At 43.4% G+C, this 24474-nt stretch overlaps 1 protein-coding gene across 4 annotated transcripts in view; it reads left to right on the top strand.

Annotated features, from left to right (window-relative positions):
- The window catches only part of INSC (INSC spindle orientation adaptor protein), a 125539-nt gene that overhangs the window by 52937 nt on the left and 48128 nt on the right, over positions 1-24474 (top strand). For all 4 annotated transcript variants that reach the window (XM_081238865.1, XM_081238864.1, XM_081238867.1 and 1 more), the window contains exons 3-6: positions 7476-7821; positions 8821-8873; positions 10010-10133; positions 23331-23444. In XM_081238865.1, coding sequence (XP_081094991.1) covers positions 7476-7821; positions 8821-8873; positions 10010-10133; positions 23331-23444 — 637 coding nt within the window. The remainder of the gene's footprint in view (positions 1-7475; positions 7822-8820; positions 8874-10009; positions 10134-23330; positions 23445-24474) is intronic.

Below are 24474 nucleotides of genomic sequence, written 5' to 3'. Positions count from 1 at the left end.
TTAGGCAGAGCCAGGTCTCATAGCTTTCCTTCATCTTCCTGTTGCTGATAAGCAGCCCCTGAAGTTCTTTCTTGGGAAAATGGCCCTGCATATCTCCCTGTGTTAAGGCATCTTATCTTGCTCTCTGCTCTTCTTCATCTTTTTTGAGGGGCAGGCAGAATAGGAAGCAGTAAAGCATAGCAGTTAAGAGTAGACTCTGGATCCAGAGAGACTAGGGTTTCAATCTCAGTGCTACTGCTTTTTACCTGGGTGATTTTACTTCTCTGCATCTCAGTTTCCTCATCTGTAAAATGGGAACGATAATAAGACCCAACTCAGATAGTTGTCCTGAGGAGTAGATCAAATAATTCATGTAAAGCACTTAGCATAGTGCTCAGCACATGGAATGTGCTCACTAAATTCTAGCCTCTATTATAATTATTAGAGGTGCTAAAGTGTTGCATATGGGGAAAGACAGCAAAGAGAATGAACATTTTTGAGCATCTCCTTTGTGCTATGCACTGCCCTAGGCCCTTTAGGTTCACCATTTAATTTAATCCTTCCATCAACTCACTGTGGAAGGGTCTATCATTATCTCTGTTTCACAGGTGAAGAAATTGAAGCTCAGAGAGGTTAAGAAACTTACTCAAAAGACTAATGTATGTTGTGAGAGTCAGGATACTGGTTATTCTGGTTGGCGAGTGTCCAGAAGGGGGTGCAAGGGAGACTTCTGGGATGCTGCTAATATTCTATTTCTTTATCTGGTTCCTGGATACTAGGGTGTGTTGACCTTACGAAAATTCATGGAACTGCAGCTTGATATTATGATTTGTTCACTTTTATATACATATGTTATTTCAATAAAAATATCAGAAAAAGGAAAAAAAAAGGCAGCAGCAGTGGCAGCCTGCCTTCAATTACACAGATGACGAACAGCAGAGCCAGCTCTTTCTATCCCTGCGTGCAGACGTGCAAGCCTTGTTGGCCTGGGCCTGCGGAAGCTCCTCTTAAGCTCAAGGCCTTTACCTGATAAGCGGTTCTGTCCTGAGGAAGCTCTGGTTCAAGACCTGTTCAGGCAATTAAGGAGGGAGTGGCATCTTCCTGAGCCAGTCTGAGGGCCTGAACGCCAGAGGGAGGCCTCCCTGAGGTAGCTAAGCATAGAAGGCACAAGTCCAAGAGGCTGGCCTGGGATTCAGCCCTTGCTGGGCTCTAGGGCGGCTGATGGGGTCGACCGAAGGCAAAGCCAGCTAGGCTTGCACTGTTTCTTCCCCCGAGAGGACAACTTCCATCCCCTAGCCCAACTGTGGACCCTCTGTCCTTCCACTTCAGGCTCCTTAGTCAGGTTTCTCCCTCCTGTCCACTGGAGCTTTGATGCTCTAAGGCAGAGGTCCCCAAGCCCCGGGCTGTGGACCGGTACTGGTCCGCGGCCTGTTAGGAACCGGGCCGCAGAGCAGGAGGTGAGTGGCAAGCGAGTGAAACTTCCTCTGGCACTCCCCATCGCTCGCATTACCACCCGAACCAGACCCCACACGCCGACCCCCGCCACCATTCCTAGAGCAATTGTCTTCCACAAAACCAGTCCCTGGTGCCCAGAAGCTTGGGGACTGCTGCTCTAAGGCTTCTTTCTGCGGGCTCATGACACAAAGTCAGAGAGACAGACCGTCTCAGCCCATGCTTCTGGTTGGGGAAGAAGCAAGTGATGTGAGATTCTTTCTGGCAAGTTGGGGTAGAAAACCCTCAGGCTTGTCTTCTGGACTCCACCTCCCTGCCGATCCTCATCTTTTTAAAAGAAACTTTAAAAAAATTTTTAAGTAGTTTTTGATTTACAGAAAGTTGCAAAGATAGTGCACGGTGTTTCTATATACCCCATACCCAGTTCCTCTGATTAGTGTCTAACAGCAGCTTGGTACATTTGCCACAACTAAGGAAGCAGCATTGGTGCTTTACTATTAACTTTACTATTACTGCTTTACTATTAATTTCCAGACTTTATTTGGATTTCACTAGTTTTTCCACGAACGTCCTCTTTTGTTTCAGGATTCTATCCAGTACATCCTGTTACATGTCGTCATCGTCACGTCTCCTTAGTCTCCTCTGGTCTGTGACAGGTTCTCGGTCTTCCCTTGTTTTTGATGACCCTGACCATTTTGATGAGTACTGGTCAGGTCTTTTGTACAACATCCCTTGGTTTGGGTCCCCAGTGTTTTTCGTATGATGAGACTGAGTTATGGGTTTCAGGGAAAACGCTGCAGCGGTGAAGTGTCTTCATCACGTTGTATCAGGGGTACATGCTATCAACGTGGCTTATCAGCAGTGAGATTCACTTTGATCTCTTGGTTAAGGTGGTATTTGCCAGGTTTCTCCACTGCAAAGCTACTTCTTTTCTCCAATTAATATACTCTTTTCTTTGGAATTGAGTGATTAAGCGCAGCCCACGCTCAAGCCCCACCCCACCCCATCCATTTTTAATCATCAAGTTTCTCTGGCACAAGACCAGTAAACACACAAACTCATCTGAGTATTTACGCAGGTAGAGATACACAAACTCTCACCCAGACACCCAGACACTGGCGCACAGACAAGATAGACAGACACCCGAATGAGTTCATATCCGCAAACATGGACACGCATGGGCACAAATGCACAAACACTGGGGAAATCAATAGTTTCGTCATTCCATTTCTCTTACCAGCAGAGTGATAAATCAGCTAGGATTTTAATCAACACGGCTTCTAAAATCCCACTTTCTTTCTAATTTTTAAAGATCTTAAAGGTCAAGAACTGAGTAATGCCTGCATGTGAGTTGGGGGTGAAGGCAGGTGATGAAAATATGGGTTTGGGATCTAATCAGACCTCCTGGGATGGGCTTACACCAGAGGTATGTGGTGGCTCTGACTCCCTTTTTCTCTCTACCTGGTTCTTCCATGGCCCTTTCCCACCCAGGCCAGAAGTAAGGGGGTGTGAGCAACTCCCCCGTGAGGACCCCAGAGCTCTTCCACAGGAAGACATGCTAAGATCCCACCCCAGCACCATGGGTTCCCTTTGTGCTGGGTGCTGGCTCCAGCTGCTGTGATTTAGGTAGGAGTCTTTCAACTCCACTGGTCTCTACCCCTGTTGCCCTGCCTGCCGCCCTTGGATAGCTTCTTGTGGCTTTCAGCATAAATGCCCAACCCCTACTCTGGCTTCAAAGTTTTTCAAGATCAGGGCTTTCCCCCTTCTCCAGATTTGCCCTTCACAGCTCCCTCTTTTCCAGAATATATAACTCTAGCCCAACTAACCTACTCATTGTCCTGTTGTCTGCCGCACCCTGGAGGATTCTCCCACAGTCTTCGTGTGTCCGAACCCTACCCAGCTCTAATGCCACTTTCTACGTGAACTGTCCCCTGATCTCCAACTGAAAGGAGTAGCTCCCTTCTTTGAATTCCCAGAAAACCTTTTCTCTAAGGGATGGCACCGACTCAACTCTGCTTAGTTATTTGTGAACTTGTGCTTTAGAAAAGTTTCCTTTGGTTGCAAGCAATAGAAGTTAACTCTTGGCCTTATTTCCCAATCCCCAAATGATGCTGGAGTTCCTGGTGGAACAACTGAATTTGCCGTCACGAACGTGACCTGCGTCCAACAACTCCAGTCTGTGTAACTCTTGGTTCTAAGTTTCACAGTTTGAGGAGAGGGAATTGGATTCATGCAGCTTGGTTCAGGAGCCCACCTATGGATTAACCACCAGCTATGGCCAAGGGTGTCTTCACAAAGCACAGATATTTCCCCTGGGGGACCACTCTGTGTTTGGGAGGAGGGTCCTTCCCCAAAGAGGAGAGAAACGCTGAAGCCTAGGTTGCCCCAAGAGGCAGCTAATATAACTCATCTTTGCTACTGATGGCAGAAGGAGGGAGAATGCTGGGAAGACAAAAACAACAGATGTCCACTGCAAAGTGTTTATGGAGAGAATGAGTCAGTGAGTGAGTGACTAGTTCATTTGTTGCCCCCTAAAAGCCCCTAGAGGGCTTCCCTGGTGGCGCAGTGGTTGAGAGTCCGCCTGCCGATGCAGGGGACACGGGTTCGAGCCCTGGTCCGGGAAGATCCCACATGCCGTGGAGCGGCTGGGCCCGTGAGCCATGGCCGCTAAGCCTGCGCGTCCGGAGCCTGTGCTCCACAACAGGAGAGGCCACAACAGTGAGAGGCCCGCGTACCGCAAAAAAAAAAAAAAAAAAAAAAAAGCCCCTAGGTCAGTTTGCCTCCCAGTTCTGTATCTCTAGAACATGGGGGTCATAGACTTTTCCATCCTCTATATCACCTTTCCAATGATGTTGTCATGAATGAAAAATGTTGCCTGCCATATCAGTAAACAAAGGATGTTGCAGCCATCAAGCCACTACAGCTGCCCGCAAAGGTGAGCCCCGAGGGAACTCAGGATGGAGACAAATGGGCTGCCCGCAGTCAAGCCCTCAGCCTCTGCAGCCACCCTGAGGGGACGCATGGTGGGAAAGCACAGGATACTGGCCCTAGATAGCTGAGGTGCAGATCAAAGGAATGATGTCAGTGAGCCCAGACTCTTGCATCTTCCCACACACAGTAAAGTGCTAAATTCATTAACTTGAGATGTCTGGTTTTCTTTATTTAACAGTAACGTTGTGATGTTCTGACTATTTGGTCTTTGTTGCAAAAACTCCTCTATATCCTGGTTCCTCCTTTACCTTTCTGGAGCAGTCTCTCAGAGCTGTTCTGAGAGGCTGCCTCCCAGACTGGAAGTCCTCAGTTTTGTCCGCCAAATAAAACATAATTTTCAATTTTTAGGTTGTGCATTCTTTTTAGTTGACATTGTTCTTGGGGTACTCCCTGGGGAGGTGGAATGGTGGAGGCATGTGGAGTCTTCTGCAGAGGTATGGCAGTAAATGCCTGTCACTCATTCAGATGTGTAGCTGGTATATGTCAGGCACTGGTAATAAACCAGACACGGGGGATGTCCCTCACAGGACTTGGAGAGTTCAGACAAACATACAAATTGCAATAGAATGTTATTAGTGCTCCAATGGAGGATGCACAGAGAGGTGGGGTCCTGGGGGGCAGCTGATAAGCTCTGACTGAGGCTCTTCAGAGAAAGTAACACAGGAGCCGGGTATTGCAGGGTTGATAGGAGCTTGCCAGGTAGAGAATAAGGAAAGGAGATTCTGATCTGAGAGGAATTGTTTGTGCAAGGCCATGGGGGAGACTGTGGGGGAGCGGTCAGTGGGGGGACACTGAGGACTCATGCAGGGGAGTAACAAGATATATATATATAGAAAGTTCTCCTGCATTGTTGGGGTAATGGGATGCATTGCTGCCTTGGGGAGCCAATATGGCAACATCTATAGAACTTCACTCCTACTCCTGGGGATCTATGGCATAGAATGAAGATACTGGTTATGTAAGGGCATATGTGTAAGTGTGTTTATAGTGGCCAAGAACTGGAAACAAAGTGAGTTCCCAGCAATGGGAAAATGGTTTAATAAATTGTGATATATCCACAAAGTGATTTTTCATCTATCTATCTATCTATCTATCCATCTATCTATCATCTATTCAAATTCTTTACAAAATATAATAGCTATTTTTCATGAAGGGAGAGGGAGAAAGAAAGGTTATTGGTAAGCTTTTATTTTTAACAATTTAAAAAGCTATAAAAAACCACATGTACAATTTGCATAAACAGTATAAGCTTTGGGGTTAAAAATTACATTTAAAAGCCTTATAGACAAACAGCTGCCTTGTTCAGAAAGTCCTACTCCTCCTTAAATAACAGTAAATATGAAGGCCTGATTTTAACCATGATAATTGGAGCATTCCGCTATCATTTCAGTCCTACTTGTTACCTTGTCCCTACTTACCTGGCCTCATCAATGCCTTCTGGGTGCTGGTTGTATTGACTCAGAATAAAAAGCCAAATCCTCACCTTGTCCCACACAGCTCCATAGGGTCTGCTCACCTCCACCCTCCACTGCTTTCACCTCAAGTCCTCCATCCCACTCTGCCAGGTTAACTCTTGTCTTTCTCACACATCTCAAGGACACTTGTGCCTCAGGGCCTTTGCACTTTCTGTTCTCTCTCTCTGAAACAATTTCCCCCTAGATATCTACATGGCTCACTCCCTCATGTCCTTCACGTCTTGGCTCAAAGGTCCCTTCCTCAGTGAGCCTTCTCTGATCCACTTATTTTACATTGCAATGCCTACTCCCCCTTTCACCCCCACAACTCTCTATCCTTTTTTCCTGTTCTTTTCCTTCATAGCACTGACCACCTCCAGCGTATCGTATGCATTGCTTATTTATCTTGGAAATTACTTTGGAAGTTGACTGTCCTCTCACTTGAATGTAACCTTTACAAGGGAAATTATTTTTATCTACTGCTTGCTCTTATAGCCCGGCTTAGAACAGTACTTGGTACGTAGTAGGCACTGAATACTTCTTTGTGGAATGAGTGAATGACTAGTGGCAGGTGGAGAATGGCTGGAGGCAGGTAAGATTAGCAACAGAAAGGCTAGTTAGAACACTGTTACAAGTCAAGGCAAAGGGACTTGAGCCCAGCCTTAAAGGTTAAGTGTGTGTGTTTTCTTTCATAACCTTCAAATAATGTTGAAATCTACTGTTTTTTAACTTCTCATTACTATGTCTTGATTCTTTAGGCAGATCAAAAGCTCCATGAGAGGGGAGGCATGGCATGTTGATCTCCACTTTTCCCACAGTGTCTGGCACTTATGTGATATTAAATATAATTAATTCAAGCAACATTCAAAGCTTTGTTAATGATCTGATATTACTATTATTTGACTAAGTGAATTTTAGAGTGAATTTTATTTGACAATGATCTTACGATCTAATCGATATTCTCATGCTGTTGTACTAAATAGAGTTAATTTTGTTCCATTACAAAATTAGTATATATGCTTATGAAAGTAAATTTGGAAATTAGAGAAAAGTTGAAAACAAATGAAAAATCTTTTCGTTTCACCACCCATAAAGAACCACTAGCATTTTAATATTTCTTTTAAATATTTTTTCTAGAGATAGCTTTTAAACATAGTTATAATAATTGTGTTTACATTTCTGCATACTGCTTTGCATACTCTATGTTTATTTTATTAGTGCACACATTTTTCTTTGCTATAAACTTTTGGAAAGCATTATTTTAAGTAAGTGCACATTATATAACCATGTAGCTGTACCATAGCTTACTTGACATAGCTAATATTTGATATTTAGGCTATTTCTATTTTCCTCTTATTGTAAAGATAATCTGCTACTCTGTCAGACTTCATTGCCTGATTTGTCTGGTCATCTGCCCTCAAAAGATCTTACTATCTGTAAGATGGACATAATGAGAAGTAAGAGGATTAAGGTAAGTGAATGCAAGAAACAGTGATGAGCATATAGTAGGCGTTTAGTAAACACCAGATGGCTTAGAATTGAAACCTTTGGAAATTGTGGAGTGTTAATAGTCTTCATGGCACTGTTCCCCGGCTGCAGGCTGCACCTGATGCAGGTGGATTCGGTCCAGCGCTGGATGGAGGACCTGAAGCTCATGACGGAGTGTGAGTGCATGTGTGTCCTGCAGGCAAAGCCCATCAGCCTGGAGGAGGATGCACAGGGCGACCTCATCCTGGCAGGCGGTTCTGGCCCTGGAGACCCCCTGCAGCTGCTGCTCAAGCGGGGTTGGGTCATCAGCACTGAGCTGCGTAGGATCGGGCAGAAGCTGGCCCAGGACCGCTGGGCACGCGTCCATAGCATGAGCGTAAGACTGACCTGCCATGCCCGTTCCATGGTCAGTGAGTACAGCACTATCAGCAGGAGCTCCTCGCAGGAGATGGGCCAGGTGGGTTGTCTGGCATGGGCATGGGTGGGCACTCGGAATGGGGTTGCCTTTTAGAAGAGTGGGTCTGAATTGTGTAGAGTCCTAACTCTTCTTGCCTCAGGGACCTCTCTCTCCACATCCAATGAAGCAGGGAAGACAGTAAGGACCTTTACTGAGTATCTGCTCTGTTCTAGGAATTGTGCTAGTTGTTTTTACATACATCTCATTTACCTTGAACAACCTCTGAGGCCAACATAACCACTGAGAGACACCGTGCAATGGTTAAACACACCCTCTTTAATGCCTGCCTGCTCAAGAGTCAGCTCTGTCTGCTGTGTGACCTTGCCAAGCTACTTAACTTCTCTGTGCCTCAGTTCCATCATCCTAATGAGTATAATAATAACATTTATTTCATAGATTTGTTGTGAGGACTGAGTCCTAATTAAATTAAATTAATTAAAAATATTAGCTAATGTTGTTGTCCTCACTTTATAGATGAGGAAACAGAAACTCAGAAAGCCTAAGTAACTTGCCCAAAGTTATGCAGTGAATGGTATAAGCTGGATTCAACCTAAGGCTTTGTAATTCCAAAGCCCATGGTTTTGAATCTCCTCCAAGTCCAAAGCAAACTACTGAAAATCCTCCTTTATTTCTCTTTCTTCTGGTATCCCTTTGCACCTTCGTGCTCTACCCTTTTCCTTACTCCACTTTGCAGACAGTAAACTTCTATTCATTCTTTAAAACCCAGCTCAAATGCCCCTTCCTCTCTGAAGTTTCCCAGATCCCCCAGCATAACTAACTGCTCAGTTTTCTTTTTCTGAGCTCCCAAAGCAACTGATGATGATCTCTTTTGCCATCCATATCACACTGTGTTATAGTTTATGTGCCTGTTTTCCAAATCAGGCACATTTGATCAGGCTGATTTGATTCTTCATCTTTATGCCCCAGAGGGCCCAGCTCAGCAGTTGGTCCTCAACCAGTGCTTACTGAATTGAATAAAATTGATCTATTTTTCTACAGATTGAAAAGCTGCTAATGGAGAAGTGCTCAGAGCTGTCAGCGGTCACAGAGAGGTAAATCTGGCCTCTGGGTGAATCTAGACAGGGTCTGCCAGCCAGTCCTCAGGCAGGGGAAGGGGCTGGCATCTTCTCCCACAGGGACAGTGGGAGTGGGGAGGCCTGGTGGTGGTCTGGGAGTTTTCTTTTGCTGAGTTTTATCAGCAACCTTAAAAGACTCCCTTGGGATTTTCTGCTCCATTTTCAGGCCTGGGAGAATGTAAAAGGCAGAGGAGAGGCCTGAGCATAGGAAGAAAGAGGATTCTTGAGGGTTGGTAACAAGGAAAAATTTTCCCCCAGCTTTAGGAAGCCCCTTGATCTCCAAAGTCAAGGCAAGGTGAAAGCAGACACACCTTTATACTCACATACACATTGACAAGGATTTCACAGACATGCACAGATATATAAACATACATTCACACAATCACAGAAATATACTCACACCCTCTTCTCCATATCTCACATACATAAACACACATACGTCTATACTCAGAAACGTACACACACTCAACCTTGTCTGTATGCACACCTGGGTGTGTGTTGACACTCTCCCTCACCCCTTCCAGCCCCCAGGCCCTAGAAGAAAAACCTGGAACTTGACATTCCTAGGACTGCCATGGGGTCTTTGGCCTTCCATTGTGAAACATTCTCAGGTCATAGGGGTGGATTTGATCTTGATCTTCCTGTGTGAGGAGAAAATCCTCGAGGCTACTGTCTGCACGCTTTAGGAAGCTATTTCTTAAAGGGTCACGGGCATTGCCATATACCTTTAGAGTGAGCAAGGCATACCTGGCACACCAGCAACCCTCCTCTATGACTCCCATCCACCATCCCTAGACCCTGACCGCAATGATGGCAGATCCTCCCAGGGAGAAGCCCAGAGGTATGGATTTGGCTGCTTTCTGATGGCCTTTCTTCCTGACAACATGGACTGTTAGCTCCTATTTCAGGCCAGCACTTCTTTGAACACTAGGAAGCCAGGGGACGAGCCAGCCTTGGAATATTCCATCTCTGACTCCCCAGGAGCTGATGTCATCTTCCCAGGCCACTTGCATCACCACCAGGCCTGTTGCAGGCCCGGATCTGTCCCCTAAAATGGCTCTGGGCTGAGGGCCTGCCCCTTACAGTGGCCCACCCAGGGTTTCTTTCTCCAGGTGCCTCCAGGTTGAGAATGAGCACATCCTGAAGTCGATGAAGGCCTGTGTGAGTGAGACTCTGAGCACGCTGGGCCAGCACTTTGGCCAGCTGCTGGAGCTGGCCCTGACCCGGGAGGTGCAGGTCAGTGTGGGCTGGGCAGCGGAGGTGGGCAGAGGGACTGGGCCTGGCTCGGGGAAGCTCTAAAGTGGACTTCCTTGGGGGACATCCTCCTCAGACCACCAAAGTGAACCCCAACACCTGGGAGACAGGGCTGTCAGAGCTGAGTGGAGCCTTCCTGACCATCTAGCCCAATTCTGCATTTTCATGATGTGAAAACTAGAGCCCAGATAGGGCAGATACTGACCTAAAGTCACACAGCAAGGCAGTGGCAGAGCCCAGCGTCTCCCAATTGCACTTTCAGTGTTGCTACCCCCACCTTAAATCTTCTCTGTTGAGTTATTGTTCACAGTGCACACAATAGATCCTTATATTCCTGAAAGACTTAGGGCACCTGCTGGGAACAAGTCAATTCTGGATATCCTGGCAATAGAGAAGAATCTAGAAAGGTCAGCTAGTCCAGCCCCTGCCTCTAGGGAAGGTGGTACTTGATTTCAGAAAGGACGAGGGCTTTTGAACCTGACAGATCTACTTTCAAATTGTGGTTTATCACGGGACCTTGGTCAAATTCCTTAATCCATAGCCTCATTTTCCCCATATATAAAGTGAAGACCTTCCCCAGAAGAGAAGTGAGAGGACTAAGCAAACAACGTATGAAAAGTGCTTAGCACATAGTATGGGTTAAATACATATTATTTCCTTCTCTTGCCTTTTCCTATTTTTAAAAGCCTCCCAGAAAAGCTGATTCCATATGGTTTTCATTAGGAAAGGTATTTGCATGTTATTTATAGTTACAGAAATATTGTGTTACATATTTGCCATTCTTTTCCCACCACCAAATAAGAGCTTTCCACAAATAACAAATCCCTTCCCATATCGGCCTCTCTCCAAACTTGGCCTTTCTACCTATCCCAGAGTTTCCTTTCTCTCTTCCCTATGTGTCTGGCTCGTCTTGTACACAGCACAAGCCCTTCTGACCTGGCTCACTTGCTGGTCAGGGCAGCTGGCCCTGTGCAGCCTCACCCTCTCAACCCAGAAGGGTCTGCGGAGTTCACTCTCCCTGCCCCGAGAGTCTGGGACAAGGGAAGGGAAAGGCCAGGGCTGGGGCCCTGGAGCTGGCACAATGAGCAAATGTTGGCAGTCACGCGTACCGGCAGGTGGTGGTTCAAGCTAAGGCCAGTGTCCCAAATGGAACCATCAAGTCCCAGAGGGACCCAGTGGAACATGGGGCCGAAGTGGGTGAAGAAATTGAAGGAGTGATGAGTGAGGGTATTGAAGTTAGTGGTGGGGAAGAGAGGAGCCTGGAGGAATTTTTGAGCAGGAGCGCAGGTGCCCGCTGATGCTTTTTATGCCATTTTGGTGCCCTCTTGCCTGGCATTACCAGGTTCACTTAAAAGGGCTTAAAAGAGTTCTGTTGGATTGTAAATGGAAGCCAGCTGGGTTTGGAAGTAGTCCTTAGCTCTTTCTACCAGGAGCAAAGGGTAGCTTGTCTTTTTGATGCTCCAGGTCACAGATTCCTGGGAAAAGCTCCTTGGGCTGTCAGGAGCCTGCTAGGGTTTTGTGGACTATGTATCTGATTGCCTGGGGCACTGGGTCCATTCTGCTTTTTCCTCATCCTGACCTTGTTTAGGGTGGAATTCCTGACCCGGTGCTTCTACTTCCCTGGCTAAATCCTGCCCCATTTCCAGTCTGGCCACCTGCCTCACTGATGCTCAGCTTGGGAGCTGTTGGATCAGCTGATTTTCTCCTAGAATTGAGTCCCCCGCTGGTCTCCCTCCCCTGGTGGGGGAAGCAGTGTCTGTCCTCCATTCCTCTGCATATTTGTTAGTTTTTTGACAACCCTGCTTCCCTCCCACATGCCCAGTGGTGTCCTCTAAGCCCTCCTTTGGGCTGAGCTTGCTGTGCTCTTAATATTTCTTGGCTGACCTTTAGCATCCTTTTACATTAGAAAGTTTCCATACAAAACAGTGGTGACATAAAGAGATACACTGGCTGAAGGCAGGGTAATCTGTTCAGTGTTGTGAGCATGTGTTTCCTAAACAGGTAACTCAAATCCTGTTCTCTAGGATATTAGTAATTATACAAGGATCCTACACTTGGGGTATCTTGACATAAATGAAATTAAGCTTATTTTTTTTGCATCAGCATTTCTCTTATGATGTGTTATTGTGTGTTGCAAGTCTTCTAAAAGGTCCTCACACATTCATAGTATTTCTTGTCTGACCTATAGTTTCCATAAACAGGGATTTTGCTTTCTTTTGTCCATGAATATATATCTAGTGACTAGAACAGTACCTGGCATACAGCAGGCATCCAATAAAGATTTATTAATGAATGAATGTTAAGCAGTGTGTTCCAAACTTACCTAGTCACAGATCTTTTTTATTCTTAAAACACCTATTCATTTATCCTGGGATGCTGGTGTTTCAGGAAATGCAATTTGGGAAATGCCTTTTTTGCACTAGGGAGCCATGTAGGCTCTTGAGCAGAGGAACAGTACTCTTTCCATCCCCCCTCCACGCCCACCACAAAAACACAACACATGGTGGAATGGTGCTTACAAGAAGGGCCGTGATAATATAGCACTACTCTGCACTGGTCTGCTCCATCCTGGAATGTTATGTCCAGCTCCAGACCCCAGATGTGTTATTGAGACGATGATTGTGCTCAGAGGAGCTTCCTAGGAGGATGGGGAAGGGCCGAAGATTAAGGTATGTGGGGAATAGCTGGAGGAGCAGGGATGTTTAATCTAAGAATGGAAACTCTGCTACCTCCAAAGGGAAGAAGGACCTTGGGCCAGTGAAGTGAATCTATAGGACATTCCATGGAAAAAGGGGTGGGCAAAGCAATAGGGCTGCCCCGCAGTAGAAGGGGCTGCCTTAGGAACTCCCCACCACTGAGGTGGGAAAGTCATGCCTGGGAGGATATCGGCAGTAGATGGAGGTTGGACTGAGTGACTTGCAAGGTTTCTTCCAATCTTGAGAGTGTGTAATTCTATGAATGTGAGCCTTGTTGGGTAGTGGATTGAGCATGGCATTTGGAGGCATATCAGGGTTCAAACCTTGAATGTGCTACTTATGGCATCTACAAACTTGGGCAAGTTACTTAATTTCCTCAGTTTCCTCACCTCTACCTTGGGTTGTTGTTAGCGTTAAATAAGACAACACAGGAGTAACTGGCACTCTTCTGATTGCGTCAGTGGCTTTATTCACTACAGACCTGAGCTATCTTAAGAGAAGCTGACAACAAGCTTTGCTAAAAAGAGCTTCCTAATCACCTAATTACTAATTGTTTATTGAGATAATTTAACTACTTGGTGGGCTTGGAAATTTAAGGCTTAACTGTTAGGAGCCACCAATGGGAAATTAATGAACATTAAGGATTAAACTTTTTCGGATTAAAGGATTAGCCATGTGGGAGGTAAGAGGAAAAAACTTGATTTAGAAAAGATGATTTACTTGAAGATGACTTCTAGGGGACTCTCTACTGAATAAATCAACTCTCACCTGTACCTCTGAATCCTCGATTCTGCTTCATGTGGATAGACTGTATATGCATTCATCCTTTCATTCCATCAATCAATATTTATTTTCGTTTAAAATATCACCTTTATTCTAATAAAACTGGTTAGGGACTGTATCTCTGGCTGTGTGGCTGAAATGAACTTGTTAAAACTTCCTCTCACCCCTAAACTTCCCCTTCCTGTCCCAGACAGAGCTGGTCAACCTCAGGCCTCACCTGAGGTACAAGAACCTATCCTGTGACACAGGTCAGACCAGAGGGACACGTCCTAAGAGGAAAGAGGCAGGCGCTAAGCTAAACATACTCGGTTCCTTCTTCCAAACTCACTAACTCATTCTTACCCTCTCGGCAAGGTGACATGGAGGGGTGGGGACTGAGGCCAGCAGAGGTGGTGTGGCTGAAATCTCTCCCTAGTGGAACAGGAGGAGTGGGGACCAAGTATTACCCTTTAGTGTTCACAGTTCTTGTCCTATTATCTTATTGGCCCCATCTATCTGGCAGTGGTCAGACAGGAGTCTGGCTGGGCCCTTTGGAGGAGGAGGTCAGCTGCCTGTGAGGCAGACTTTCCACACCTTCAGGAAGCCACGCCCCCAAATAACAAACTCTACTCCTTTGTGGATACTTCTGGAATCCCAGTGGGCAATTTAGACTTTGCTCCCAGAAGGCTTGGACATGACTAAAATATTACATTCATTAAATTGACTCTAAGGAGGTTTTGTAACTGAAGCTCAAAATTTGCTTTCCTGTTCTTTTTCTCATTCTCAGATTTTGCTCAGCTATGTTGTCCAATATAGGTAATCAGAGGCTGCAATGTGTGATTAAACAGTAAGATAAAGATAATCCAAACGTACTTGCCAGGATGAGAAATATAAAGATGTTCAAAATTTTAAAATGGTCTTCTATCTCATTTTAAAGTTCCCTGGGAGAAAATAAAGTGAAAGAAAAAAAAAACAAAACAAAACCCAAATCTGAATCCCTCTACTCTTAGGAATAATTCAAAGCCCCCAATTCTTAGGTTAATAGAATTCTCTTTAATTTTCTTATTCTGCTCACCTTAGCCAGGAGGGTCTCATCCCAGTGTGTGTGTGTGTGTGTGTGTGTGTGTGTGTGTGTGTGTGGAGTCATGTTTCTTTGGGCAGCTGCAGCCTAGGCTGTCTCTCCAGCACTGGGAGGGATTTCTTCAGGGCTTTTCAATTTGTACTGGTCTTTCCCCATGATACTTGAAAGGGTCCAAAGAGTTAGTACCTTGGATACACAATATTATCACAGCACTACTGCTACACTCACAGAAAGTTAAAACAGGCCAATCTTCAATCCTTAGGGCAGGAATTCCAGTCAACATGTCTTCCTAAGACTCTGTCTTTAGGGTTGCTGAAGACCTTAACAGACACTCATCTGCAGTTGAGAGAAAGAGAGTGGGTGACAGATACTGTCTTGGTTGCATCTGCAACAGGATGCCAGTTTATTTCAGTTGTCCACAGTCCACAAGGATTTGTGAACATACATTCACGGGGGGAAAGCATCCACCACAGGTTAACTGTGGTACGATGGTTACCATATATGGGAGAAAAATGTCTCCTTTTTCATAGAAGGGCATGTGATACGTTTCTTCTTCCTGCAAAGCCAGGCATTTGTAATTCCTTCACGAAGACTTGTTTGATTTGCATTCTTTGCCCTCCAGCGTTTTCAACATTTCTTAATTTCAAGCTCCCCTCCAAACTTTGTGTTTCTGCCACCCCAGGCTACACTGATTTCGGCTGCTTGAAGTGACTTGGGCCAGTGGTCTACTGCTTCAGATGCATTGTAATCTCTGGGTTCCCAAAGATTTCCTAGGAGAAATGCAAGCACGTATACTTTTAAGGAAATCAATTTCCAGATCTTCAGTTTTCATTTGTTTTCTTTCCTAGAAACAATCCTCCTAATAACACACAGTTTTGTTTTGTTTTTGTTTTTTTTGCGGTATGCGGGCCTCTCACTGTTGTGGCCTCTCCCGTTGTGGAGCACAGGCTCCGGACGCGTAGGCTCAGCGGCCATGGCACACGGGCCTAGCCGCTCCGCGGCATGTGGGATCTTCCCAGACTGGGGCACGAACCCATGTCCCCTGCATCGGCAGGCGGACTCTCAACCACTGCGCCACCAGGGAAGCCCCAGTACACAGTTTTTACTAGCCCTTCTATTATTTTCCAAAAGAAAGGCATATTCCTCACCCATCCCAAATCTTATAGTGCATTGCCCTTTTTTGCAAAAATCTTGGAGTGCAAATGGGGAGATAAAACAAAAAAGAAGCCTACATTCATGAACCATAAACCTTTAGGCCTCCATGTATTTCCATGTTTTTAATATTTCTGTTGAGAAAAGCATTAGAAATTGTGTATTTTGTCCAGTGTGCAGATTTTCTGAATCTAGAAATGTGGTAGAATGGTAGTGTGTGTGTGTGTGTGTGTGTATTGGAGGGTTGGTTGTGAAAGTTTCCAATTTATCTTATCCCTTCTATTTCCATTTATTCTCAAATCGTGCATACCTCTTGAGGGACATTCTCCTTAGACAAAGCAAAGAGAGCACAGGTAGGACAAATCAAACACTCAAAATGGCTTTTGGGGGGCACTTTTGAAATGCAAGCAATTCCTTTCAGCTGTATCTTATGCTCAACGCTAAGTGATGTCTAAAGGTTAATGATAATGATTCTTTTAAATGTAACTGGAATATTTTTGAGAAAGACCACATTTTTCAAGATATACTGGGTAAAATTCACAGATACAAGTTTTGCATGATTTTTCTTTTCAGATTTGATGCACATTATTTAAGGCAGCAGTTAAAGACTATTTTGTCAAAACATTTTATGAAATATTTACACTAATTTCTACTTTCTGTCAGCAAAAGATATAATTAATTGCTGGCAGCTGGACTAATTAGATTTAAGTATAAATACTTTTCTCCTTTAAACACGTAGAGAAGTTCGATCATAAGAGCTGCAAAAGACTTCCCTGGTGGCACAGTGGTTAAGAATCCACCTGCCAATGGTCCGGGAAGATCCCACATGCCGTGGAGCAACTAAGCCCATGCGCCACAACTACTGAGCCTGCACGCCACAACTACTGAAGCCTGCATGCCTAGAGCCTGTGTTCCAAGTAAGAGAAGCCACCGCAATGAGAAGCCCGTGCACCGCAGTGAAGAGTAGCCCCCACTCGCCGCAGCTAGAGAAAGCCTGTGCACAGCAACGAAGACCCAGTGCAGCCAAACAGAAATTAATTAATTAATTAATTAATTTTTAAAAATGGTCCACATCAAAAAAATATACCTTAAAAAAAAAAGAGCTACAAAAAACAGTCGAATGATTTCAGATATTTGTATTCTCAGACCTTATTTAATTATTTCCTGAAATAAACACCAAAGTTCAATACATATACACATCTATTTACTGAAGGAATTCAGTGGCTTTTATCATATTTCCAGATTTATAATTACTTTAATGTTAGCTATATATTACTTTGCATTATGAAAAGTTTAATAAATTGTTTTATTTTGGCTTTAGAATATACACAAGTAAATCAAACTTTAAGTCTATATTATTTTAATATTGACAGTTTTTAGCATTTCTCCTTACAGAATGATTTCCACAATTATTTGTCAGCATTTTTTAGCATTTCTTGGAATACATATTAAAATTTTTTAATTAAAAATGAAGTCAGCTCTATATTGAGTAAAAGCTAAGTTGGCTTGGCTGATTGGCTTGGCTTAAAGAATAGTCTTTGCCAATTAGGTTATAGGGTGAGTATTTTCCATAAATTAAATAAGCAAAAGCTGTAGCTTCAAGTTTTTTATTTGAAACACATAAAAATATTTTTTAAAAATTGTATTGTTAATGAAATTAATAATATTTTGATTTTCTTAATCCTTTCTGAATAATTTGGATAATCCAAGGTGCTCTAAGTGAAAGAGTAGTGGGTATAATTAAGAGTTACTTAATATGTCTCGGTAAAGTACTTCTGGAATTCTTCCCAGAAATTGAGATAAGTGAATGAATGACTCTAATGATTGGGTGACAAATGTTTTGCAAGTCAAATGGTTTCCAGTTCTTTGCTTCTACCAATTTATAGGTGTTATCAGCTGACAGATCATTAAAAATAGTGTTTGATGATAGATCACTATGTGATTACATAGCTCAGAATGTGCTCAAAGGGTGAGCAACTTGGCTATACATACTCTTCCCATTCCTCTTTTTATGGGATTTATGCGAACAAGATTTTTCAAGATTTACATCTAAAAATATAGCATTAAGCCAATATTCAATCATGGATAAATGAATTAGAAAACCTAAAAAGTTTACAAAGCCTCATTCATCTCATTAGGAGATATATTTATGATAAAATTTTAATTTTTATGATTTATAATTATTTATCAAAATTTATCATCTATGTTGTATTGACCAATTGTACTGATGATAATTGTAATACTAATTCAAGCAAGGAGAGATTATTTTTAAACACTTAGAGCCTAATAGTCACAGGAATTAAAAGAAAATTTCAGTGATAAGCATGATTAAGTGTGATCAGTAAAATACTTTGAAACTTAAATGCATTACATTAAGATAAAATTCTGAGGGAGAATGGGAATGGGAATGTAAGTTTAAAGATGAAAAGAAAAGAATGCAAAATGTTCAAATGTTAAAGAGATTGTTCATGTAATTTTAAATGGATGATGATGGTATCAAGTTGTTTTGGTATTTAGATTTCATGGGATACATCTAAAAGAGTGATGTAATCATTTTATTTTAGTCAATATTTATAGTCTGCTGGAAATTACATCCTTTCCAACTTTGTTCTTTAAACTTATGATGCAAAATTTTACCTGTCAAATTAAAAATGTGCAAGGGGTCATATATTTAAAAAAAAATCTTTTAGGGTTAAATGAGAAAACAAAATTGACATAGTATACACAGGCACTCTAGTTCTATAATATGGCTGTTGTCTCTGCCTCTCGCTGAGGATTGCTTAGGCCTTAAGACCCTGTCTCCTAGGAAGGGTTTTCTTGTTATGCCCCTGAAGTCTGTTGCCTTATGCACCTACCGAGAACCCATCCCTCTGCCATGTGCTTCTCAGAACACCGTCTTCCCATACCTTTTGAATATTTGTCTTGAATAACATTTTTCTGCTACATCTTTTTTTTTTTTCCTCCGGTAATGAATTACGTCTGCAGTTTTCTCTCTCCCTGTTAATCCCCCACTCCCTTCAGGGAGACTCAGCTGAATTTCTCACCTTTTGCTCTGCTTCTCATGTGGGTCTCTTTCCTTATCAAACTCACAGAATGAGCACTATTTACTCATCTGAGCAGCATTCGCTCTTTGACTCCTCTTTCCTTTCTGATACATTCTTTTGTTTTCCAAAAGTAACCTTTTAGATTTTAGGATTTCCCTTATTGGGAGAAATAAAATCAGTTAAGGATCTGCCCCAAACCTTTAGTTCTAAGTGATCTTATCCATTTTTGCCTCTCTAAATTGGATATTCCCACCCAGGAGATATTTTCCCATCAGACCAGTAGCTAATCCAAGTCTGGATTCAGTTATTATTTTGTCTGTCTCCTCTTTATTATGTCTAGTCTTTCTGAGCCTTTCTCCAAGTCCTAATTCAAGAATTTCTCCAAAATGTTCTCTTGGGACACAGGCGATGCTATATCCTTATGTTAAAACATTTTCGCTTGAAATTTATCTAGTAATCCTTTGAATATTTCATGCTGATCTCTGTAATTTTGTCCTGTATCTAGAACTCCATTAACCCAACAAACAACCCTAACAACAATTTTTAATATTATATCTCACAATGTTAAGGGTAGAGAATTTCAGTAGGGCTTGGCTGAGTAATTCTTCTGCTCCCTGTGGCATCAGCAGAGGTCACTTGGAGGTATTCAGCTGGCAGATGGTTTAGAGAGTCTTAGAGAGCTTCATCACATGTATGGTGCTTTGGAGGAGATGGCTGGAAAGCTGGTCTCAGTTGAGAGTAATTGATCAGGGGTCCTACACATGGCACACGGCATCTCCAGCATGACAGTCTCAGAGTTATCAAACTTCTTATCTGGTAGCTTAGGACTCTGAAAAGAATGTTCCAAGAAGCCTGGGTGGCAGCTTCTTATGACCTAGCCTTGGAAGTCCTGAAACGTTACTTCTACTGAGTGCTGGGGAATTAGAACCCACCTCTCTATGGGAGGAGTAGCGAAGAATCTGTGGCCATCTTTTTTTTTTTTTTTTTTTTTTTTTTTGCGTTACGTGGGCCTCTCACTGTTGTGGCCTCTCCCGTTGTGGAGCATAGGCTCCAGACGCGCAGGCTCAGCAGCCATGGCTCACGGGCCCAGCCGCTCCGTGGCATGTGGGATCTTCCTGGACCGGGGCACGAACCTGTGTCCCCTGCATCGGCAGGCGGACTCTCAACCACTGTGCCACCAGGGAAGCCCTGTGGGCATCTTTAATCAACCCATGTATATGTAATCCCTTTGCATGGCTCGGCTGCCCTAACTATACATAACTATGGAGTCTCTATCTGAAGCTCTAGAAAGAGGCTTCACAGTATTTTCCTGCCTCCTTCTGAGGAACTTATTCCAGGCTGATGTTTCAGAGTTTACCCCTGCTGATAAATTTCACTGGGCTGCAGTCACTCTTTCTGATGGAGAAACAAAAATATATCCCCCTTTTCAAATTCTTTATTTAGAGTAGTTAGATTGTGTGCATCTCCTTAACCCCCCCCCCCTTTTTCTTTTAAATCCCTTTCTCCTCTTCTTCAAGATCCTTTATTTTTTGTTTTGTATCTGCCTGGTCTGTCATAAAAAAATTCTGTCATTCAGTTTAATCAGTCTATCTTCCTTTATTTTGTTTCCATTCTTTCACCACTCTTCTCATGATAGAGGGTGAAGCATATTTTTGAAAATTCACCAATTCCTCCTCGATTACCTGAAAAAACTTGATTTTAGAGACTGTGTTCATTTGAAACTAATACCAAGATAGGATTTGATAAGAAACATCTATGAAGGATAAAGGGAAGGAAGCAGGAGAAGGCAGTGGAAAAACCATGTTGCAGGGCTGACAACTGAGAAAGAAAAAGGGGAGGAAGACTTGAGTAGGAAGAGATGGAATTTTCAAGCCAAAGTCACCTGTGAGAGGAGTCCCCTGCCTGCAGTCATCGACTCACAGCAGTGCCCCTGCTGTGCTAAGTCACAGCTGGGAGTAGCTCAGGGGAAGTATGGCCTCGGTAGGAACATGGTGGTGGATCTAGGTGGGGCTTTCAGTCAGCTCTGCCCCCTGCAGCAGAAGCTCTGGCTGCCACAGGGCAGAACATTGTAGATGCTAATGGAAGCCCGGGTGGAGAACTGTGCTTCAGTTTAGTGAGAGCTGCTCATGAGGCTGGATTTCCTCCTTGTTTTGAGACTTCCATCTCCACTAGTCCCTGGGAGGTCCTGCCGGCACTGAGGGATATGGATTCACTGACTTTGGTAAATAGGGAGTCACATTCACAGGGGTTAAGGTCTAACTCCACCACGTACCATATGTGTAACCTTGGGCAGATTTCTGTGTCTCAATTTTCTCAACTCGGAAGGAAATCTTGAACAAAACTTTTGAGAGCCCTTCTAGCTCTGACGCCTTCCAGCTCTGACGCATTGTGATACTTAGAGCCTTGATGATTTCTGTGGAGCCTTTGATCTCTTATCTTTCCAAATTTATCCTTGTGAAAAGGATGCTTACAACTTTTCATTGTCACAGAGCTGACTCACTGAGACAAATCTGAAGTGTAATTATGGTATATGTGAGTATAGACGTTAACAAGAAATTATCCTCAGACGTAAATGGTCTAATAGCAGCAAATGATTACAAAAGACAGTGGGTTTGAATAGTTTAACATAATGCTAATTTGCTTCAAGTGCAAACACTAATCAGGAACATTAGGTAATTATCATTTAGGTACAGGACTCCAGTATATGAAATCTGCATTTTCATGTTAGCACTGATATCACTTACATAACTGCTTACAGCAAAGATAGGGAATGATTCTAAGAAGTACATTCATTATACAGATTTGCAGTGACAAATCTTGGTTATTAATTTTACCTTTTGTTAAATATCTTACAAGGGGCATCTATCCAATCTTAGGAAATAATTTTTGTATTTAATGTAGTTTGATTAATTACACAAATCTTAGACTGCTATATGTAGAAGATTGGCATATTGCTATGTGTGAAGAATTCTGAGTTTGAATAAAGAAGAAAAATGGAAGAGCTATTTACCTTGAGCCTCAAACCCCTTTAATTTAAATCATTTTACAAATGGGGAAACTGAGGCCTAGGGAGTTTATCTCAATTGCCCAAGATCTCAAGATAAAAACTGCTAAGAATTTTACTTTGCTTCCGTGTGCCAGATACCTTTAGAAGTTCTTTATATATATTAGCAACTTTAAAAGATGAGTACAACTACCATAAGAGATAGACACTGTTATTTCTGCCGTCTTACAGATGAGGAAACTAAGGTGCAGAAGGGCTGAGTTACTTGCTCTAGGGAGCTTAGAAGTGGCAGAGCCAGAATTTGAACCCAGGCAGTTTGACTCTGGAGTCCATACTTTTATTAACCATACACATACTTCCTCATCAATATAGTGTGTTAAAAAAAGGCAGGCCGGCTCTGGAACTCAGATCTCCTAGTTTCCTTGTGTCTTTTCCATAACACCAGTATGAATTTGAAACAAATCCATTTTAATATTTTAAAATAAACACGGCAACTGAAATTGCACAAGTGGCTTCCCAGAGGTCCTACTTTCTCGCACGAGGCCCCCAAAGGCAAGTCTCCCCAGTCTCCATCTCCACACCTCCCAGGAGAAACTCAAGCAATGAACATTAATTAGCAGGTAGGAGTCATCTATAATTGATGAATCACAACCTTCAAAACAAATGGCTGATTATAAAGTGGTTTCAAGTTACATGAAAAGCTTTTTCCCAGAAATAAGCTAAACTCTTCTAGGAATAATCTTCATATCCCATTTGTCGATGAATTTTCCATTTGCTCTTCTTCCTGAGCCTCCCAGCGTCCTGTGCTTGGTCATTCCTGGCCCTCTTACCACCAGCCTTAGATCCTTCAGCTGTAATTAGTGGCATTCCTTACTGAGCTACCCACTCTTTGACAGGATTCCAGGTTGCTGTGTTGGCCTGGCTGTCCACCTAAGGCAAATATCCTCTGAGCAGGAAGATACTGCAGAGTAGAATGTTTCTCTTGACTCATCTCTTGAACCCATCACCCAGCTGGACTTTGCCATTAGATAACGGTCATCCAAAATGAGCAAATTCTTTGGTCATATCTGTAGCAGCTCATTGGTTTTCAACTTGATGGTTTGTTTATATCACCGATGGTTTCTGTTCTCATCAGGAGCCAGTAGAATAGCAAAAATGTGCTTGCTGAGCCCATCAGTGATGAGAGCTGATTTTCTGACTGACTAGAGTGGGGTGCATTGGTTGTCCATGCCCCAGGGGTATGAAATTATCCCATATTTCTGAAATGTAGCTCAGACCTCATCCTGACTCATGTCTTTCCCTAAGTTAGAACCTCATCACCCCCATCATGGGGTAGTGGAGATGGGGCAGGATTACAGATTTCAGGACGCTCTTCCATTAAGGAAGGTGAGCAGAAGGTAGATGAGTGATTAACCATCAGACTTTGCTCTCTTTTCTTAGGCACTGGTGAGAAAAATCGATGCCTCGGACAATATCTACACCACAGAATCCACCACAGGGAACCTGTTCAGCCTGACCCAGGAGGGGGCTCCCTTGTGCCGCATCATAGCCAAGGTGAGCTTCATGGATGGGGGCCAGGGTGATGGGCCTGGGGAGAGTGTGAGGAAGCTAGTTTGGCGGGGACAGCTGGCTTAGGAGGCCTGTCCTGGCTCTAGCATTTGCTTGTTATGTGACCTTGGAAGAGTTACCTCCCCTCTCTGGGCCTTGGTGTCGCCATCTTTAATAGTGGCTAACTCCTCTGATTTCATTTCCCACTTGAGACAAGAAGATAGTGCCCCTGGAGCCTCTATCATCTTTCTTCACGTGGTGTCTGTTATAAATATCAACCCTCCTCCCTCATCTTCACATATCCCACCAAACCCAAACCAAGCATATCTTCCAACTTAGGTTCTTGGCTGGATCTTAAAAATGCCTGCTGTCACTACACTACGACATGAAGGAAAGACAAAATTGAGGGCAGTGGTTTTCATTAATTACATGGGAGTTGTAATTCATTAGCTTCATGGTCCATTTGCCCCTGCACTCATTCTAAGTGTTGGATCCAAGCACTTAGAAAAAATATAGGCAATTGGTAGCTCCCTAGGGAGCTTGCTAAGGCCTTCTGTTTTATTTTTGCCCCCCCCGCTTTTTTTTCAACTTGAGAAATGACATTACCATTGGGGATAGAATAATGATCTAACTGGAATCAAAGTTATATCCTTCAATAGACTTAAGATGTCAGTCACAAGAAGATGCTCCAGCTCTGTGGTTCCCAGTCCTAACCCTGCATCACAATCCCTCAGGGAGTTTTTGGAAAACACAACATAAATGGTTTGCCGCCCTCCAAGATTTACCGAGGTCCTGGGATAAGACCTGGGAATCCACATTTTAATAAGCTCTACAGGGGATTCTGAGGCATGGCCACTCTCAGCATCACTGATCTAAGCCTTTAAGGAAATCTGGCAGAGGAGGGTAAATGCTTGTCAACTCTGGTCAAGGGAGAAGTAAATTGTATGCAACAGCAATAGCTAACGTTTGAGGGTGCTTTCCACTGTGCTTAATGCCTTGCAAACGTTATTTCTTTTAAATTATAAAATCATCCAAA

Source organism: Mesoplodon bidens (genome assembly GCF_964165515.1).
Source record: "Mesoplodon bidens genome assembly, chromosome: 7".
In the NCBI taxonomy this organism is placed as follows: Eukaryota; Metazoa; Chordata; class Mammalia; order Artiodactyla; family Ziphiidae; genus Mesoplodon; species Mesoplodon bidens.
Note: the sequence above shows the minus strand (reverse complement) of the source record. Positions and strands in the feature narration are given on the sequence as shown.